This window comes from Zingiber officinale, chromosome 4A (genome assembly GCF_018446385.1).
Source record: "Zingiber officinale cultivar Zhangliang chromosome 4A, Zo_v1.1, whole genome shotgun sequence".
Lineage (NCBI taxonomy): Eukaryota > Viridiplantae > Streptophyta > Magnoliopsida > Zingiberales > Zingiberaceae > Zingiber > Zingiber officinale.
The window spans coordinates 2,560,157-2,580,617 of NC_055992.1; the positions used below are offsets into that span (position 1 = coordinate 2,560,157).

The 20,461-nt window shown below is 38.1% G+C and overlaps 2 protein-coding genes across 2 annotated transcripts in view; both read right to left on the reverse strand.

Moving 5' to 3' along the window:
• Positions 1-1,408: 1,408 nt before the first annotated feature.
• LOC121969247 (uncharacterized protein At3g49140-like) lies at positions 1,409-15,095 on the reverse strand. Its single transcript, XM_042519231.1, has 12 exons — positions 14,937-15,095; positions 13,283-13,396; positions 7,168-7,399; positions 6,757-6,859; positions 6,619-6,683; positions 6,417-6,524; positions 6,212-6,310; positions 5,456-5,603; positions 5,138-5,247; positions 3,232-3,384; positions 2,753-2,848; positions 1,409-2,044 (listed from the first exon to the last, which is right to left on the reverse strand). The coding sequence occupies exons 1-12, from the start codon at positions 14,987-14,989 to the stop codon at positions 1,940-1,942; spliced, it is 1,386 nt and encodes a 461-aa protein (XP_042375165.1). The 5' UTR covers positions 14,990-15,095; the 3' UTR covers positions 1,409-1,939.
• A 3,013-nt stretch (positions 15,096-18,108) lies between these two features.
• LOC121969105 (U-box domain-containing protein 45-like) overlaps positions 18,109-20,461 on the reverse strand; it is a 2,575-nt gene continuing 222 nt past the window's right edge. The window contains exons 2-3 of the mRNA XM_042519029.1: positions 19,412-20,441; positions 18,109-19,167 (exon numbers count right to left, since the gene is read on the reverse strand). Coding sequence (XP_042374963.1) covers positions 18,369-19,167; positions 19,412-20,441 — 1,829 coding nt within the window. The 3' untranslated portion in view covers positions 18,109-18,368. The remainder of the gene's footprint in view (positions 19,168-19,411; positions 20,442-20,461) is intronic.

Genomic DNA, 20,461 nt, shown 5'->3' on the forward strand with positions numbered 1-20,461 from the left:
CCGATGCTCAAGTCAATCACCGGCGACAAGCAAATGAAGTAGAGAAGAAAGGAGCAGTGGCGTGACTCTAGCTACAATAGTAAAAACATACCTCCAATGAAGCTTTGGGGTTTCTTATATAGAGCTCCAGGAGACGCGTGCATGCTTCCCAAGATGTGCACGCTTCCCAAAGCATATCTAGAAAGGCCGTGTTAGAAAAGCGTGTCTGGCGCCATACCTTAAGAGCCCGAGCATATTCTTGACGTGACAGTGGAAGCTTCCACCGTACGATTCTCTGTCTGACCACGTCGTCGACTATGTCGCCTGTCGATGACACTGATCCCTAGGAAGATATCGTCAATTGCTCCCTTTGTCTGTTATTGTGCCGAGCGAGAGAGCCGCTCGGCCAATCTGCCGTCCGAGCGATGCAACAGTCGGGCCGAGTGTCCGCTCGGCCGATGAACTGCTGCCGGCTCCACCCCGTCAGGCGAGGGAGTCCCGCCTGCCGGATTGAGACTGCGTCCACTGCCTAGCCGAGCGGGATGGCCACTCGGTCATCATCTCTCCCTGCTTTGAGCTTTATGAGCGTCGGAAGCTCGCCTGACCAAGCTATTGAAGTGTTGGACCGACTGCTCTTCCTGCTGATCGGGTAGGTAGTTCGCCCGCTCGAATGCCTGCCTAGGACGTTGACCACTTTGACCTACTACCGGGAGGTCCCCACCTTACCACTAGATCACAATATATCCACCAGATTCAGATCAATAGAAGAAGAGCACTAAATGCTTCTAATACGAATAATATAATATAGTTAAGCTCGATAATGCTGGTTGAAGACTCTTGTGTTTATCAGTTTAAAGAATGAAGTGCCTGATTTGTGTTTATCAGTTTAAAGAATGAAGTGTCTGATTTTTCTGTAGAGGCTTATCTAATTCTATAGATGGAGATGACCTCATGAAATGAGAAAGTTCATTGTACAAGGTATGACAATGATGTTCTTGTTCTTCAAATAGACTTTTGCTTATTTTTCTATACTCTTTGCCTCATATGTCCATTGAATGAACTTGGCTAAGGTTAGACTAAAAAGAGGAAGAAAGTGTAGTTATTAGCAAGGATGATCATTAACATTGCATTCTCAAAGATTTGTAGTCTAACAACACATGATGCTATCCTTCTCGACGCAACAATCACCCGCACATTGAAGACGCGAGAAATCACAAAGAATAAGAATAAGTGAGATCTAAAGAGGGACAAGACTGGTTCCACAAGCTTGTCACCTGGTTTAAGATATAACATAAATTATAATACATATCATTGCCTAATGGTAGGAAGTATATATAGCCAACACAGAGTAAACACATCCAGAAGTACCCTTTAATATTCATAATATCTTTTTTATCTAGAGTTTCTTTTATTGAGAAAGAAACAAGAATGAGACAATCCATTCCATTACAGCATTATCAACCAAATGAGTTTGAGCTAGTTCTCAATCAGTCAATCTTCTCAATGAGCTGCAGTTAATTTCCATGTGAACTCTTTGAGCTCATCAAATTATTGGGGAAAAAATAAATTAAAACAAAAGGCTTAGACACAGACGACATGATGAAAGTTGCTACCTCACTCAGTAGCCATATATAAGAACAGAGCATCTGTTCCATATATAAGAACAAGCCGGGAGTCCTACCCAGTTAGGATTACAGACTCCTGCAAATGCTAAATTGGTAACTGATTTGACAATTTCAGTAGCCACATTCTTGTTCTACACTCATCAATTCTCTTCATATGCTTTCATTTCGAAATTCAGCTTCAAAGCAACACATGAAACACTGCTCCTTATTGCAAAGGATGGCCAAGCAATGGCTGCTCTTGGATGCAAACTTAATATTTCTGAAATTATTTCTCATAAAAAAAAGATTTAATTTGTTCAAGATGAAACCACTGATCATGAAAAGAGAAGACAATTTTACAAGTCTGGGAACTCATCTGTCGCAGTTCTTAGGTTTTTCCTGTGATACTGTGGGAAAAGCATTTTTTTTATCTTCTTTTCTGCTCCACTTTCAGAAATCACCTGTGTTGATAAATTGATCAATTATAGATTGATACAGACAATTAAAAATATAAAGTAGTTAAGCAGAATATATAAAACTAACTAACCGAGCATGTTGAGTGAAATTGGGATGGAGTAGGGATTCTAAAAAAAAATGATTAATTACGAGCTTGGGGTGCCCCACCGAAGTTTTCCACCGGCCACCGGTTAAAAAAAATCCATGCAAATACGCTATAGTTGGGAATCGAATCGGCTTAGAGTAGGGATTCTAAAAGTCTACGAATGGAGACTCTTTGTACATGAATCAGTTTGGCATTTTTCCAACTCAAAGCAAACCAACATTAGAGGAGATTGTAGTTGCCCATTAACATGGATCCTCTTGCGTTTTACCAATACTGGATCAAAAGAATCACTATCCATATCCATTTAGATGATTGAATATCATCACTAAAGAATGCTACAAGACTGCATAATTGTATAAATCTATGCAGACTATCTTTGACATGAAATAAACGCTCCGTGAAAACATCATCACATTGATTGCAATATGCACAAATTCAATAATACAAGCACAAAGGAGGGGCATTCAGGATATAATATAAAGTAGTAAAGAAAATGAAGAGATCATATGGCTAATGCAATTAGTAAATATTAACTCAACTTGAAGAAACATACATGGAAAAACAATGTTACGACAAATAAATAGGTCCCCACTATGAAAATGCTTACTCTAGCACTAAATGGAAAACGAAGAGTGTGAGCTTCCATCCCACAGTATACTCTTACATCTATGCCAAGACTATCTATGCCGATGAGATTTGCTACCTGGAAATTAACAAAAGGTTAATCAAGAGAGATTCAGGTTCATCCAGAACATGATACTCAAAATAGTGAACAAACTTTAACATAAAAACGATTCAAACTCCATCTTTATAGTATGTCAGGATGACCTTGTAAATATAAATGGAGTCATGTTATCGATAGTATGAAAGAGAACTCCCAAGATAAAATTATCGTTGAACATCATATACTCTATGTAACTTGAGACCTATCCTCACTCAGCAACCATTTTACTAGTTAAAGGACAGCAATCTAACAGACTTATATCACCCGCAAAAAAAAAAACAATGCCAAAAAAAGAAGCCAACAGCTACAAATTCAATCTGCCAAAGTCAAAGGATATGTCTTTCATACAAAAAAGGAGTCACCTCAACATTAAGCCCTTTCCTCCTGCGACAGAGAGCTTTCAGAGCAACACTGCTCTGTGCTCCATATTCGCTAATGCGTTCCATAATTGCTGATGCAGAATTTGCAAGCAGATCAGGTTCTGCATCTTGAAAATCTTGCAGATTAATTGTTGACTGCGAGGATTGAACAGCTGTGTTGTTTAAGAATATGGACCATGGACTTGCAAAGATAATTGTTGTAAAGATAGGTTTTGACAAATCCAAGAAAAAATAGCTCATCTACCAAACTTATAAGTGATCATAGATGATAAATCAGTGTTAGAATTATTAGAGTTATTAGGAATTATGTAGAGTGGGTTCAGCCCCACAGCAAATGTTTTTAGGATTTAAGCAGTCCTATATATACTATGTAATAGGGCCAATTCATGCATCTAACTTAAATTTTAATAATTATTGCTACCTCTTTATTTGTAAATCATCCACAAGTAAAATCCAACTGACTGAAGATATTTCATTTTTAATTTTTTAGAATATGTAGAGATCACTTTTTCTACATTCAGTGTGACCTTTTTTTATACCTTATCCAAACACAAATGTGACCTTTTTTTTATTATTTTTCATTTAACGGAAATCATAAAGAAAATTTTCCCATTATAAATATTCGACATGTTTGGCACTAGTTTTTGCCCTAATCAAAGATTTATAGTACTCAAATGTAATTAATGACAAGTGTTGCACCTGCCAAAATTCTAGTTCCCACATATATAATAAAACCTGATTTCGAGGGCTGAATTTGACAAAGGTCACCACAATTGAATTGTCAATCTTGAATTATTCGCTTCAAAGTGGAGGGTTGAATTTTACCATGTCCTCTAATCCTTTGAAGGTGATTAAAGATGAAGTTTCCGCCCATCAAAAGGGCCAGGATCAACATCAAGTAAAGCTCCATACGAGGGGTAGAATTTGCAATATCTTAAATTCCCCAACCCTTTCTGGAAAGGAGATAAGGTTGAATTCCCTATCTTGCATTCCTTCACCCATGTGGTCATCTCCTGTAAGATTTCAAGTAATCACCCACTACAGCATAACACCGTGGATGCCTTCCTCATGCTCATCTTCCTCATTGTTTTCTTCTGTTGCTGCTTTAACAGGATCCTATCATCCTCCATCCTTTGAACTGACAGTTTCCGGTCCTCCCATATTAATCTAGCCTTAAGCCTTTCGAGCCCATTCTCCTTGATAGGCAAAAGATATCCTAGCTTCCCACTGCCAGCTTCTTCATTTGATATAAATCCCAATCCTCCATTTATTCATCCAGAGCTCACAACTTTCCAGGCACTGTGAAACTTCTTTAGTCTTTTAACTCTTGGGAGTCTTTCTGAAACCTCCTCATCTTTCTTCTCTATGCATTTCATCTGCTTAGCAAACAACCTCCTTGCAGTTTTCTTTCCTACTTACATCTTCAACTGTGGAGTTTCCTGATTGCATTTTCAGCTGAGCAACTTCCACTGTGCCAATTATCAAGCAGTTGTTGAGCCTCTCTTGTTTGCTGTTGGCATCATTCAGACCTCACCTCATCCTGTCTATAAATGTGTGGATCAATCAACACATTGATCTGAACTACATTGTTTTATTTTTTTTATATATATCATTTCTTAGTCAGTTTATGTTCTTGTAATTCTAGTTTATGTAACAAATCGGACACAAATAATTTCTATCCTCCAATTTAAGGGGCTGTAGAGTTATGTAGTAGGTTTACTCTCCCATTGAATGTGAGTTTTAGAGTCATGTTTAGTCCTACATTTTTTATTTTTTTTTAATTGGCACCAGGTATCTTTTAAACGAAAACTAAGCAATAGGTGTCTTTTAACAATAGCACCAATATCATTTTCTTTTCATCCCACTTGACATAGAAAGGATAACTTGCCTGATCACCATATACAGAACTTAAATCCATTGTCATGATCTCCAGCTTGTAAAATGTTGAGCTTATTGTTCTGCCGACATGTTTTGAGTTAAAATTCAGCAAACCCACATCTACATATATATATAGCAGATCAGTTCATACAGCTAGTAGATAGTTGAAAGAAAGGCTTTTTGGAATATTACACTGATGTTGTGCTCACTATATTTTTTACCATAACATCAAAACTAAACTATATTAGGAATAATACAAGAAAATAACAACCATATTTTTTTATCGGAATATTGAATTCACCACCAACCAAAACTTTGTATGAATTACCTCTCCAATCTGAAATATAGTTGTCCTCATCATGGTAAAACAACCTCCTCAAATAAGATTCTTCATCTATAAAAGCAGGTCTTAGACAGCCAAGAAGTTGAAGCCCATTTGATGGAAAGTCCACCTTCTCAAATTTTGTCTGGACAACCTATAGATAACCATATAAAAAAATTTATTGAGTTTACCCTTGATGACATTCATCAACAAAATTCTCAATGTAAGCAATGTGATAAATCTACTCCTTGAAAGAATCAAGTTACTAAGGTTTTCTAAGATTATACTAAGAATTTGATCGCATCAACTAATCTACTTAATCTTGCCAAGGAAACCATTGGAACACATGCAATCACAGTATTACAATTTGTTCACAGAGCATATCAGCACATAATTAAATAAACTTGATAACTACAGATACTATGACTCAAGGAACTTCTTGAATGAACCTATTGGTGAACCCATTGGAAGTTCACTTCATTTCAAATATCTACAGATTAAGCATTTTCAGCACATCTATGACAAAATGAATTGCTCTGTTACAAATAGAGGGGAGAAAAAGTAACACATGGCACAATGTTACCTATGTGATTTGTTTATTGAGTACTTCTGTCAGAGATATGTTAACAATGCTCCAATGATCCATAAATAAGTACACAAACCAACATGAAAAGGCATGTCTGAGTGAGTAAAGGGTCGAGAATCAGGTTTGCAAGGTTGGAAAAATAAATTCCACTTATGAATTAGGCATCCATTTTTTACCTTGGTTATACATTTCGCAAAAAATAGAGGATGTGTGTAACGCAAAGTATCTGGCATGCCCCAACTTATAAGAGTATCAGTTATTTCTGTATCGTCAACCTGTAATAGATGCCGAGAAATGAGACTGAAATAGTTTTAATTATTCAGATTTAGCAACAAAATATTAGTCAGTGAGATTGCAGGCAGGTATTTTGACTGCATAAACCTCCTTGAACTCGGGCAACTCAATACCATCTTCTTCATCCATTTCAAAGGTGTCAAAAAGTGCATTGTTTGCTCCATATATAAGGGAATCATAGCCTATCAGAACTATCTGCAAACATAATTCAACTGGGTAAATTGTAGCATGCCCTTTCCAAATACAAATTACAAAACAGTGATCTATTAGTGCCAGAAAAATTGCTTACCACTGGGCTGCTTGCACTGCGATCTTGCAAAATATTTTCATCATCAAATAACTCAAAAAATATATCTGGAACAAATAGAAGAAAGATGTCAAAAAAAATTGTGTGCCAGCTAGGAAGGATGTTAATCAAGAATCCAACCTCCATAGTCATCAATGACATAATGAAATTCTGCCCATGAAACATGGCGATGCGGTTCATTATGTACCCCTCCAGGAAATATTAGCAAAGCCTTGTTATTAGCCTAAAAAAACAGAAATCCTTAGACCTTGGAAATCATGAACTTTCTCCAATCGAGTAGTCAGATCAGCACATCTAAAGCATTCACACAAAAATAAACTTTACAATTGCACTTTCCAGTGTTAAACATCTTTTTAAATGTGCTAATGTGCCAAAAGAAGAAGAATCGGAACAAACAATATGATACTATGGTAATTCAGAACATTCTGCCTACCATGCATTCACCATAAGAAATGCACATGTTTGGGTAAAAAAACAAAACGTAGCACATCCACAATGTGGAAATTTCCACATCCAAAAACTACAGAGTACCTCAACTACTGTCCTAGCTATTTCGGCATCTGAAAGCTTCATGTTCTTGTTTTTGTTCTTCTTACGTTCTTTCAATTCTTCAAGTGGGTGGTAACCATAATTTCTGTTATGCTCAGATGAATCAGGTACCGAGTCCGAGAAATCTGCAGCAACCTGGACTCTTGAAACAGATAATTCATTTGTCGTGTGCAACCAATAAGATTGCATGGATGTGAAGTAGGTCCTCCTGCATCTAAGATTAAAAAATAATAAATTATTTAATATTTTTTTGGTGAATTAACATGAATATGTGGAAGAACTCCATGCCAGCACAGCACAAACTTTTTTGAACAAAATAACGAGCAAATATAAATGAACCTAAATCTTAGATCAAAAGGAAGCTGTAGCTCGAGAATATCTTGTAGAATAGTTTATCAATGCTTACAGACATCTAAATTACCCAATGATGAAAATGATTACTTAGAAAGAATCTCAAAATTCAATCTAAGTTAACAGAAGAGACTAGTTGAAGAGCCTAAAGGGGGCATAATAATTGCTACAAATATACTATCTGGTTAGACCAAGAACAGATATCCTCAATTATGCCCAGCATAAGTTAAGAACAGCCAAATCCAGAGAACCTAAAGAAAATCTTTGAACTCAAGCCACATTAGTTAAGCAAACTTGCTAAACTTTTATTTTTAAAATTTTTATTTGATCTGATTGAATCAGTTGAAGAAGAAACTATCAAGTTCAAAACTAAAAACACATATAAGATAGAATAAAGTAAACTGGATTATCATGAAAAAATGCATAATATTTACAACAAGAGTTCATTGTAATTCTAGGTTTTAAAATCTCTTTCCAAACCTGAGTTTAGGTGATCAGTCAGAGTAAGACGATTTAGGTACCATATTGGATTACCGGCACATGGTACCAGTGGCAAATTGGAGGTGGAGGGAGGAAGAAGACGAAGGAAAAAAAAAAAAAAAGGCGAACTCCCATGCTCATGCAGTCCTCCCAAAGCTATTCGTGAGCTAAAGAAACACTCATAGAGCTACATTGCAAGCTGTCCAGTCTATATAGTGAGTTGACACAATGTCCACAAAGTTGTACTAATTAGTAGCAGAACCAGCCTGTATAGTGAGTCGACATGATGCTTACAGAGTTGTACCCTGTATAGTGAATCAAGATGATGTTCACAGAGTAGTAGCAGAACTGGTCTGTATAGTGAGTCAAGATGATGCTCACAGAGTTGTACCGAGTAGTAGCAGAGCTGGTCTGTATATTGAGTCAACATGATGCTCACAAAGTTGTACTAAGTAGTAGCAGAGCTTGATGAAGCTCTCTCTGCTCATAGAAGATATTCACGAGTTATGTGTTGGAACCCCAAGGTGTTTTGATGTGATCAAACAAGCTAAGTTAGGTCCTGCGTTTGTTTAACCCTTGTGTCTAAGTATGCAGGAGCTTAGGAACACAGGAAGTCGAGCGGAAGACGCGGCTAGCGAGAAGGACGGTACGGGGAGAGAGCCGACGGGCTCGGTGCGTCCGAGGGACGAGGTGTCCGCGGAAGAGTACACCGGTGGACGAGAAGAGCTGCGCGGCGCTCGAGGGACGAGAAACCGGGAAGGAAGGCTGCTCGAGGAGAAGGCCGGAACATGGGTTCGGGTGAGCCCTATTCCGGAAGGCCGATATCACCCAAGCTAGTGGAGCCGGAGCGAACAGACCCGGACCAAGACAAGCCGAACTGAGACGAGCTGAACCGGAGCAGAGAGCCTAGACCAGAGTCAACTTTGTTGACTTGACAGGTCCGGGCGCCCGGATCAATTCCGGGGCGCCCGGACCTCCGGGCGTCCGGGGGTTCATATTTGACCAGATCGAAGCTGATCGCGAGCTGACCATTGGGGGATAAAATTTATCCCCCCGGGGGCGCCCGGAACCCCTTCCAGGCGCCCGGACCAGTACTATAAATATAGTACTGATCTGTACATTCAAGAACAACTACTTGTAATCCAGTGTTTTCATTTGTGTTATTTCTTCCTGTGCTTTCAACGCTGTAAGAGGCTACTCCGCCCAGAGGAGAATCAATTAGTGCGCCTTCTTTGCCTTGGATTAGCAATCCTCTGATTGCAAACCAAGTAATTCCTCTGTGTCTATTTTCTGTTTTAATTAGTCTCTGCCTTTTTAATTACAAGTTCTTTTAAGTTAGTTGAATATCCGAGAAGGGTTTTTTGTTTTATTTTGTAGGGCAATTCACCCCTCCCCTCTTGCCGGCCTCCAAAGGGACCAACAAGTGGTATCAGAGCGAGGCGCTTCAGGAGGACTAACCGCCGATCGAAGCAACAAGATGGCCAGACCAAGCATCGTCCCACCAAAATTCGAGGGGAACTTCGCAGACTGGAAGCGTCGTATGGAGGTATTCCTAAAAACAGATTTTGAAATTCGGTTTATTATGAAATATGGTTTTGTAGCTCCAATAGATAAAGATGGAAAAGAAAAAGAAGAGAACGATTGGACAAAGAAGGAGCAGAATGAGTCGGTAGCAAACAAATGCCATCACTAAGCGTGTTACCGCCTCAAGAGGTCAACCGCATCGGAAACTATTTATCCGCTAAAGAACTTTGGGAGAAGTTCTTGGAACTCCACGAAGGCACGTCCAAGCAAAGCTCGCTAGAAGGGACATCCTCCAAAACAAAGAACATCCGTCTGAGAAAGGTGAGAAAGTAGTCGGGTTTACACGAAGGTAAAAGAACTAGTTATTGGTCTCGAGAACCCTCGGTGAAACGGTAACAAACCGGGACACTATACGCTACGCGCCCAACGCGTTTCCAAGAACTCCGAATGGACATCAATCGTCGACGCCTACTACATCTCAAAAGACCCGAGGTAAGCACTTGAAGAGTTGTTTACTCTCTTGAATTGCATGAAACCGGTGTACGCAGGAACGACAAAGGATACAACCCAGACTATGGCGCTGAACGCAACCCTGAAGGATGAACTCGAGTCGACTCCGAAGACGATCAAGAAGCATACATGGTAAGAAATTTTAAAAAGTTTTTTAGATCTAATAAATTTAAAATGCAGAATAAAAGGAATCAAAAAGGTGGAAGAAAGGTGCGGTGCTACCAGTGTCAGAAGGAGGGACACCTAAGAGAAGACTGCCCAGAACTCAAAAAGGCCAAAAGGAAGTCTCCCAAGAAACACAACCTAAAAGCAACTTGGGACGACACTTCTTCATCCGAATCAGAAGCTCAAGAATATGCCGGAATAGCACTAATGGCAAGCTACGATAGACAAAGTATATCAGAACCTAGCATCGATGAAGGGGGAGCGACCTCGGATGAAAGCAGTGAAGCAGGGGGAGATTCAGGCTTCAAGTCCGACATGGTAAGTGAGGTATGCCTCTTACCCCCTGATCAGCTTTACTCTGGTATCAAAGCTATGACTAAATCCATGTATAAATTAGAAAATAAAAATGCCAAATTAGAAAATGAAATTTTAGAAACAAAGAGAATTTTGGCAAAATCATGTCTTATAGAGGATTTTGAAAAATTGAAAATTGAAAATGAAAAACTAAAAGAAGAAATAGAAAGATTGAAAAAATCTAATGGTTCAAATATTCCTACTTTTAGAAATTTAAATTGGTATATAGATTTCATCAAAGTCAAATTAGAAATATATTAAAAATCTATATACCTAGGAAATACTTGGTTAATCCTGTAGGTAGGAACCTTTACTGGATTCCAAAAACCTGTTTAACTTAAAATTAAAGTCAGACTTAGCATTTTCAGCAAGGAAATTAAACAACTAATTTCTTTATAAGGCTTTGTCTAAGGAAGTGGTTGTTGCTCCAATAACCAAGAAGGCCTAGTGCCTCGCCACGACCTGGAAGCCAACTATCGAAATGAAAAGTTTAATTGACTAACTGAAAAAGCATTAATTTAAATTACTTAATGCTTTAAAAGAGTTATTCAATTTATGTTAGAAAAATAAAAATTTAAATTTTTTAACCTAGAAATTTTTTTATCTTAGAAATTTTTATGAAAATTGACTTAGAATTGTTTCTTATGAATATTAACTCGAATTTTTTAAATTAGAAATTTTTTTGAATGTTGAGCTAAGTTTCAAAACTTAAAATTTTTTTTCAAACGAAAAATTCTGAAAAGTGTCTTTACTAAATATTTTACACTTAAAAGTTCTTGTTTGAATTTACCTTAGACTTGTTTATAACCCCATGTGATCAAAGGGGGAGAAGTATGTTAAGTCTAAGGGGAGGTACTATAATTTTTCAATTGAAAAATGTTTGGACTTATTTTAATATAAATTGTTTTTATTGCATATGGTTACCCTAACTTAACTTGGGTTGCTCACATCAAAAAGGGGGAGATTGTTGGAACCCCAAGGTGTTTTGATGTGATCAAACAAACTAAGTTAGGTCCTGCGTTTGTTTAACCCTTGTGTCTAAGTGTGCAGGAGCTTAGGAACACAGGAAGTCGAGCGGAAGATGCGGCTAGCGAGAAGGACGGCACGGGAGAGAGCCGACGGGCTCGGTGTGTCTGAGGGACGAGATGACCGCGGAAGAGTACACCGGTGGACGAGAAGAGCGTGCGCGGCGCTCGAGGGACGAGAAACCGGGAAGGAAGGCTGCTCGAGGAGAAGGCCGGAACATGGGTTTGGGTGAGCCATATTTTGGAAGGCCGAGATCACCCAAGCTAGCGGAGCCGGAGCGAACAGACCTGGACCAAGACGAGCTGAACCGGAGCAGAGAGCCTGGACCAGAGTCAACTTTGTTGACTTGACAGGTCCGGGCGCCCGGATCAATTCCAGGCGCTCGGACCTCCGGGCGCCCGGAACCATTCCGGGCGCCCGGGGGTTCATATTTGACCAGATCGAAGCTGATCGCGAGCTGACCGTTGGGGGATAAAATTTATCCCCCCGGGGGCGCCCGGAACCCCTTCCAGGCGCTCGGACCAGTACTATAAATATAGTACTGATCTGTACATTCAAAAACAACTACTTGTAATCCAGTGCTTTCATTTGTGTTATTTTTTTCTGTGCTTTCAACGCTGTAAGAGGCTACTCCGCCCAGAGGAGAATCAATTAGTGCGCCTTCTTTGCCTTGGATTAGCAATCCTCTGATTGCAAACCAAGTAATTCCTCTGTGTCTATTTTCTGTTTTAATTAGTCTCCGCCTTTTTAATTACAAGTTCTTTTAAGTTAGTTGAATATCCGAGAAGGGTTTTTGGTTTTATCTTGTAGGGCAATTCACCCCTCCCCTCTTGCCGACCTCCAAAGGGACCTACATTATGTAGGGTTATTCTAAGTTATAATACTGGAAAAGACGTTACATGTCCTCTCGCTCACAAAAAAATTGTTTCCAAAGTGCTCACATGTCATGGAAGAAAAATGATTCCATCTTTTGAAATTGTTACATATTTATTAGATTGTCAACTGTTTGGACCTATGACTGACATCAGATATGTACAAATAATGGGTTCAATTATACTTCTTTAATTTCTTTTCTTCATACTTTGTTATTTTATTTCAATCCTGCGGTGCAATTGACAACATTTTAACTAAAGAGGCATTACATTGGACCTGCAAGACTTTTTGAAAATTCCACAATATAAAAATATGCTATTACTTAGTGACCATGTAAACTATCCTTAGATTCAAAGTTCTTAACATGGTCAGTCATTTGGTCAAAGAGAAAGACAAATACATTTCTAAAGAAAATTTTAAATGGGCAGTCTCGTTAAGGCAAGATGTCCCAGCAACAATAAGAGAGCACAATAATTCTCAACATAATAGACAGTTCTTGCCAATTCTATTTAGAGGAAGGAAGAAACCTCAACTAGGCAAAGGAAACCTAAACAATCAGATGCATTTTATTTTCTACTGTGGTTGTATTGCAACAATAAATCTTAACAGCCGTGATGTTTCTTTTACTATTACATTTTTGTATACAATAAATCTATTACGAGATAGTGATAGAAAACAACAGAAGTTATAGCTTGCTAACTCAGGTGGTTCAGCACCCAGATGTCTATGACAAAGATCAAGGGTTCAATCCTGCATTAATCTTAAGTATTGTACTATTTAATATAGTAATTTCTTTTAAAAGCAAATAGCACACCTGAAAAGTGAATAATCAGGTCCTCTTCGACCATCTAAACTAGTGTTGATCCAGCTAGCTGAAATCCCAGCTGACATTGAGCATGAATGCCTTCCGAACCACAGAGGGCAGATACTGGATAAACATGAGTTATGGCTCATGAGAAAAAACGAGATGGAAAATAAATTACATTATGCGCAGAAAAATTTCAATTCAAACAACAAAATGACTAACGCTTGAAGTAAAAAAAACCAAATCAATAACTTAAGAAGTAAAGCTTCATCATATCAATCATCCATAGACAAAAAAAATGTATCTATGAAGAAAGTAAAAATAGCTCCACTACATCTGTTCAATTTCTTAAATTGTGTTGTGTCCTATGAATTGTGTCATAAATATGTCATTCATTTCAATATAAAATCACGTACACTAATAATATAAAAAATAATTAAGCTTTTAAAGAAATAATTTTACATTATAAACAATTAATTAATCTTTCTAAAAAAAATGTTTTCTATAACATAAGAGATTAAAGATTACTACAATTTTAAAATTATTAATTTTAAATGAGTTGAGTCACCTATTTACTATAATCAGTTTGTGCCATGTCATTTCTGGGTTTTCTCTTTGTAAAAGATATTTAAGTAGGGTCTTATTATTGGTTGCAAATATTGTAAGCCATACTTACATGAGAATCAGTTACAAACTGACTGGCACTTTCTCACGGTGCCTAATAAGAATGTTAATTTGCATAGATTTTGTGTGCATCCTCCAAAAGGTGCACCTAGTAGCAAACCCACCTATTGTTGACTGATAAGTGGATAAATATCACTTGAAGCTTCAAGCCTAACTAAGAAGAGCACTGCCAACTATCACAAGATCAACTGATTCCCCCAAGGATGGCTCACCACCCACCTAGCATGCCTGCTTAGCAACTCCAACTCAAATTTACCAACTCGGGCCACTAATCGATAATTTCCTTCAGGTGACTTACCTAGGCATCATCATTAAGAAGTGCAAGGCTCATCCATTGAGACAGCAAGTCTTGATATATGACAGGAGGGACGGTGGCAGACAACTCATAAATGTTATCTCCTCCAATTGTCTCCAAGCACTCCAAGTACAAAAATGGGCTTGACTTCTCTATATCATGTTGAATAAAACATTGTGTCCTTAAAGATACCTTATTCTAATTATCTTTGTGCACTATCCTCTTCTCAATGGCTAACTCATTCTACTATAATCTGATAATATTAAATGCCAATAAATTATAAAAAACGTCAGCTCAGAAGAAATGGATTATTTTTTCTAATCCATTTTTAATCAACTACAAAGGATCAGACAGCTCCAGCCCGATCATATCGAGTATCAATGAATTACAAAAGTTCATTGCTTTCTTTTTATTTTCGTTGGCTCAGAAAAAAATGGAAATTAGTCCTGAAGAAATTACATCTCATCGATAGAAAAACAGAGTCGACCAAAGGAAAAAAAAAAAAACTTGTTTTAATCAACTGCAAATGGATCGGCCACGGAAAACTTCCAAAGGACACAAAGTGGAATCTTTTTTCATTCTAGCAAGACTCTGGAAAGTAAAGGCTCTGACTTCAGCCCTTCGTTTCGGGAGTCATTAACAATGGCTCGAGGTGGCCCTAGAAAGATAGAGAGGAGCCATTACCGAGGTAAACGGATCCGGAAAGAATCAAAGGAAGGAAGAGAGATCAAGGGCATCCGCGTTCGCCTCAGCCGCCGGAGGAATTCGCCCGCTGCTGCAGTGCAGTGCAGTGCTGCCGCCGTTATCTAGCATTTGGGTTTTTCTTTCTTTCTTTTTTAGTAGAAAAGGACGATGGACATCAGGAAGTAGTTTCCTTTTTAGCCCTTGTTTTTTCTTGTAGACTTTTTTGCATATACATCCCCCTAAGTTTTGTTATATGTAAAACAGACGATTCTATCGTCATTTATTTTTCCGCATTTTACTGCTGGAGGAAGTTTTAATATTATTCATCGTAATTTGAAAAGCACATGTCATATTCCAGTTATACCCCTTCCTACGTTCTATATTTATTTTTTTTATTCAAGTAAGAATTCATTATTCTTAATTTCTAAGGTCCAATTCAGAGTTAGGCTTATTAACTAATTATACGAATGATTGATTTAATCTTATAAAAAATTTTACTAACCATTAGAATAAATCAAAAACTACACATAATAAGTAGTCCAAGAACTCAGTATTTTTTGATTGTACATCTTATTTAAAAAAAATTTCAACAAATACATTATAATTTGAGAATGAATCGTAGCACTATAACTCTCGGGGGACAAGAGCTTCAATGATTCAAAAGACTTGTAGAAGTATATTAGATTGATTTTAAGTTTACATTCATCAATCAATTTTGAATAAAATTAATTGATGAATTTAGAAAACTCTTAATATACTCTTCAAATTTATCCATATCTTCAAATATGAATTCCACTAAGAGACTTAATAAAATTTATCATAATTTATTATAAAATTTAAGACAATGATATTTATTAATTAACATCACCAATAAATTTCTGAAATTCTCTTGGTTCATAAAATATTAAACTTTTAAATGATATAGATTCATCAACGAATTTCTTTCAAAATTGACGGATGGATCTAATTTTTTTAATTATTTTAAATTAAAATTAATATATTCTTATAAATTTTCTTAATATATGTGATCCGATAGTAAGAGTAGGGGGCCCTGCCCTGTGAAGTCAACGCCGCGTGGAAGTCACAGTGACAGACATCCATCCGGAGAGGGTCGGGTCCGACCGGACGGCCGGAGAGGGCAGGGTCCGACCGGACGTTCGGCCGGCCAATGGAATCGAACGCCCGGAGGGATGGGTCCGATCGGCCTGCCGACCGGACGATATACGGCTGACGGTTGCACCGTCGAAATCGTGGTTCCGACGCCAGAAGGTCGTGGGCCGAGCGGACCTCACGCTCGGCCAAAGCCATAAGGTAACACTGCTAACAGTCCCCATAAAGCACACGATGGAGGATCTCCCCAAGTAAACCTTCGCATATGTCCGGCCGGATGTTGAGGGAGATGTCCGCCCGGAAGCCAGATTTGGAGCAAAGGGGAAAAGGACAAGGAACGTCTTTTTCTGACAGTAGGTATGTTTCACGTGTGGGTCATGCTCCAAATCTTGTGACAGGGGATTCCGTTGTCCCATCGAGGACATGCTAAGACTGTAGCAGTATGGGTTAGGGAAGCTCACTGACAAGTCCTTACTGGAGTATGGGCTAGGGACACGTGTACACCTCGGTATGTGTACGCTCACTTCTTCACTGTCCTATATAAAGGCCTTCATTCTTCGTCGGAGGTACGCGGTCTACGAGTTTTAAAGCCACTGTTTCTTTCTTGAGCTTCGCCTGACTTGAGCGTCGGAGGGTCGCTGCCGAGAATCCGTTCCCGGCCCGGCTTCTGTGCAGGTTCGCCGGAACTTTGTACCGCCAGTCGAAAATCCACGCCAGTAGCCGGAAGCACCACGTGCCCAGCGTCCGTTCATTCAGCATTCGGATAGGATCAATATATTTTCATATTTAAATTGAACAGGGTAAAATAAAATCAATAAAATTTTCAATAGGTAAAATAAAAATTTAAGAAATGAGGAGTATAATAAGATTATGATCCGTACTTTTAAAATTATGAAAGTTGAATATGATAATACTAAAATTTTCTGACTCGATTGACTAAATTTCCATTTATTTTTTAAAAAAATCAAAGGAATTCTTTGTTTTAATAAATGCATTGCATTTTTTATTAATATCAATATTCCCAATTCATAATAATATATTTTCACATATGTACTATTAAAATATCGAATTTTCTTTATAATCTTCAATTCTCAAGATTGGCTTTGCCTTTTTAATTTATCAAATAAATCTTTAGATTTCAAAGGTTTAAAATTTTAATTATATCAAAGAATCAAGCAAAACAATCCACTGTGTCATTATAATTTTTTTAGCCAAAAATAAAAAAGAAGCCTAGTTTTTTTTATCGGAAGGATGATTACCCTTATAAAACATAAAGAAATAAACTGTTTTACTAGTTCCATTCGCAAAAAAAATTAAAAAATCTTAACATAAACTATAATTTTATAAAAATAAATAGTTTCATAATCTCCAATTAGTCCAATTAGAATAAAATTTTAAATTTATAAAATAAAAAAAAATAAAGAATTCTATTTAGCACAAAAGAATTCAAGTCCATTAATTAAACAAAAGTGTGGGGGATTTTAGTGATTTTAAAAACTATAGGCGTTTCTTCGCTTACTATTTGTTTCTTAGAACAAAGAGGTTCTTTAAAAAATAAACAAAAAAGGACAAGGAAAAAGTTGGCTCTTGGGATATGAACAATTGGAGATTGGATAGGGGAAATTTAATCCAGCAAATGAGAGCCATTAAATCTGCACAAAGCTCACCTTGAGGAACCGTTGTATGCCATCCGATTGCACTGTGTGACATGGCTTGTTCTTAAACATCTTCTTGATTTATCTGCTTCCTACTCTGACAAATAATATTTTGAATAATAATAATGCATCTTGTATCAGTGATATGCCATACTGTAGGACATGTCCTTAATACTTCGTTGGATAAGGTTCCAAGTTCTTGGAACCCAATTTGAGCATTCTAGATACAATGAACAAGGTCTGGATTACCTGAAGATATCATGAATTGATGTAAGCCATGTTGCCTAGGCATGTGCTTGTTGTCTGCCATTGTTCTTTTGGATTCATTGGCAGTATCTGAGTTGAGGATCCTGAGAACATTTACTTGATTAAACAAAAAGTATAAATCATTAGTATTCATAAAATGGTTGTGATTTGAAACATGATTTCTTGAGAAAGGACCTAACAAAAGCATCAATTTTCTCACCTGGTAGAAATTACAGCTTTTTTGAACTACTAGCAGAAGATAGCTGAGAAAACTGATACACACTAACATAAGGCCTGTACATCTTTTCTATTCAGGGAGGCAAAGGGAAAATGCCAATTCCCCTTGATTGAAAAGAAAAAGAAGAGAAATGAAAGAGAAAATGCTGACAGAAATTTACATGATTGAGGATGACCAAGGACTCTAGCATTGATATATGGAGAAATTCTTCTTCTTCCAGATCGAACTCAGTGTCCTTCCGAGCTTCTTTGATCTTGATTTACAGAACTTGGTTTCTACAGTCACTTGAAGACCACCGTTGCTGTCGATTGGCTGCTGTTGCTGCTTCAGGGTCGGTGGCTCTTGCTGCCGCTGGTCTCTGAAGAGCTTCAATAACTTCTCAGATTTCTCCCTGCCTTTTATAGTTCCATTCACTGATATCGAAACAAGGGATGGTATCACCCCTTCTTGCAAGACCATTTGACTGCACTTCTCATCATCGCAGCACAGAATCAACAGGCAAGACAAGGCCTGCTCTTGTTCTGCGGGCTCACCGAAGTCCAAGACTCCAGCAAGAGCTGAAAATATACCTGGATCCGAAACAATCTCTCTTCTTCCTGCCTGGCTTGATGCTAAATTTATCAAGACTGCTAGGGCCTTCTCGGCCCACATAATGTCTTCAGATGCAGAAGGCAGTCCGAGGAGTGGATGAAGACTCGTGATGATGCCCGACGATACGAGGATAGTGATGTTGGGTGGATGCGTGGAAAGATTATATAGTGTGTACAGCGCATCATACTTGCAGGTGCTCCCATGGTTTCCATCATCTTGTAAAAGCTGAATGAGGAATGGAACAGCTTTGCTTGAGCAAATGAGGGGCTTGGCTTCGCTGAGACGTGAAAGATTGAGGTAGAGAGCTGCTACACAATCACACATTCCAGAATTTGAGATCATTTGTTCTAGCAATGGTATCAATCCAGCTGCTATGAGCATTTCCTTGTTCCTAATATGAAAGGAGCTGTATCAGTGCTTGAAACCAATAACCAAAATAGGCGACCGCAAATAATGAGGATATGCCCAACAACCAAGGTGCAATCTGAGATTGCAATGAACATGCTACTAAGATCCAGAAAAATACTGGTACTTAATGGCAAACGGAAATAGCCATAACTAGAATAGCAGGAAAAAAACTACTATACCAAACTAGTATATCAAGGAACAACCAAATGAGCTTTAGGCTTTAGTACCTATTGCTGTTGACTGCCAGGTTGAAAAGGGCCATGGCAGCAGCTTCTTGAGCCTTTTCATCACCATCGTATATGGATGTTCTCAGGAACAGAATGAGTGGATCCACGGCTCCATTAGCACCCATGAAGATCCTAGCTTCTTCATCTTCCTTCAGTAGATACCTTATCTGCTCCACCACTCTAAATTGCTTCTGTGTACTTTTAGTCTCACCAAGTGCATCTAGTATTCTTCGGTATTTGTCAAACTCATCTGTTCCACAATCCTGATAATAGTTGTTTAAAATTTCAGAATCATTCTCCTTGGTCTCCTCTGGGATGCTACTGCCATCATAAGGAGAAACACTAATACTTTTTGATTTACAAGAATTTGAACCAACAAAGGAACTTGAATCCATAGCTTCACATTGTGAGAGAGACAACCTCCAATAGGTAAAATCCAAGGACCCAGGGGGAGCATTAGGAATGGGAAATCCATTCTGCTCACACCAACTTCCAATCAAGCCTTTGACACAATAGTTTGGCGTTAAACACAAATGAGATAGCTGCTGCTGAGTTTTCGGACAGGTACTATGACCATCATTGAACCATTTCTCAATGCAGATACGCTCATAGGTCTGTCCAGATGAAATAATGACAGGATCAAACATGAGCTGCAATGAAATGGGGCATATGAATTCTTCAGGAGGTATTGGTATATTGCCAGACTTTCCATTTTGTTTGAAATTGAAAGACCGTAATTTAGATAGATGTCTATCAAACGTCTGACTGCTCTTATCAAATGTGTAGCTGTTCCGATGTGGACTAGACACCTCTTCAAATCCCAGTACGGAAGGAGAGCGTGGAGTTGATCCCTGAGAGTCAGTATCATCAGCATACTCACTTCTGAAAAGCTTTGAATACTTTCTCATTAGGTGATATAAGTAAGATACAATAGATTCCTTCCGTTTGTCTTCTTGAGCGCGAGCTCTCTCGATAAGTTTTTTTAGAGATCTCCTTTCGGTCAATGCTGCTCGGTAATAGCAATACGTAACTGAACGGAAGTACAATTGA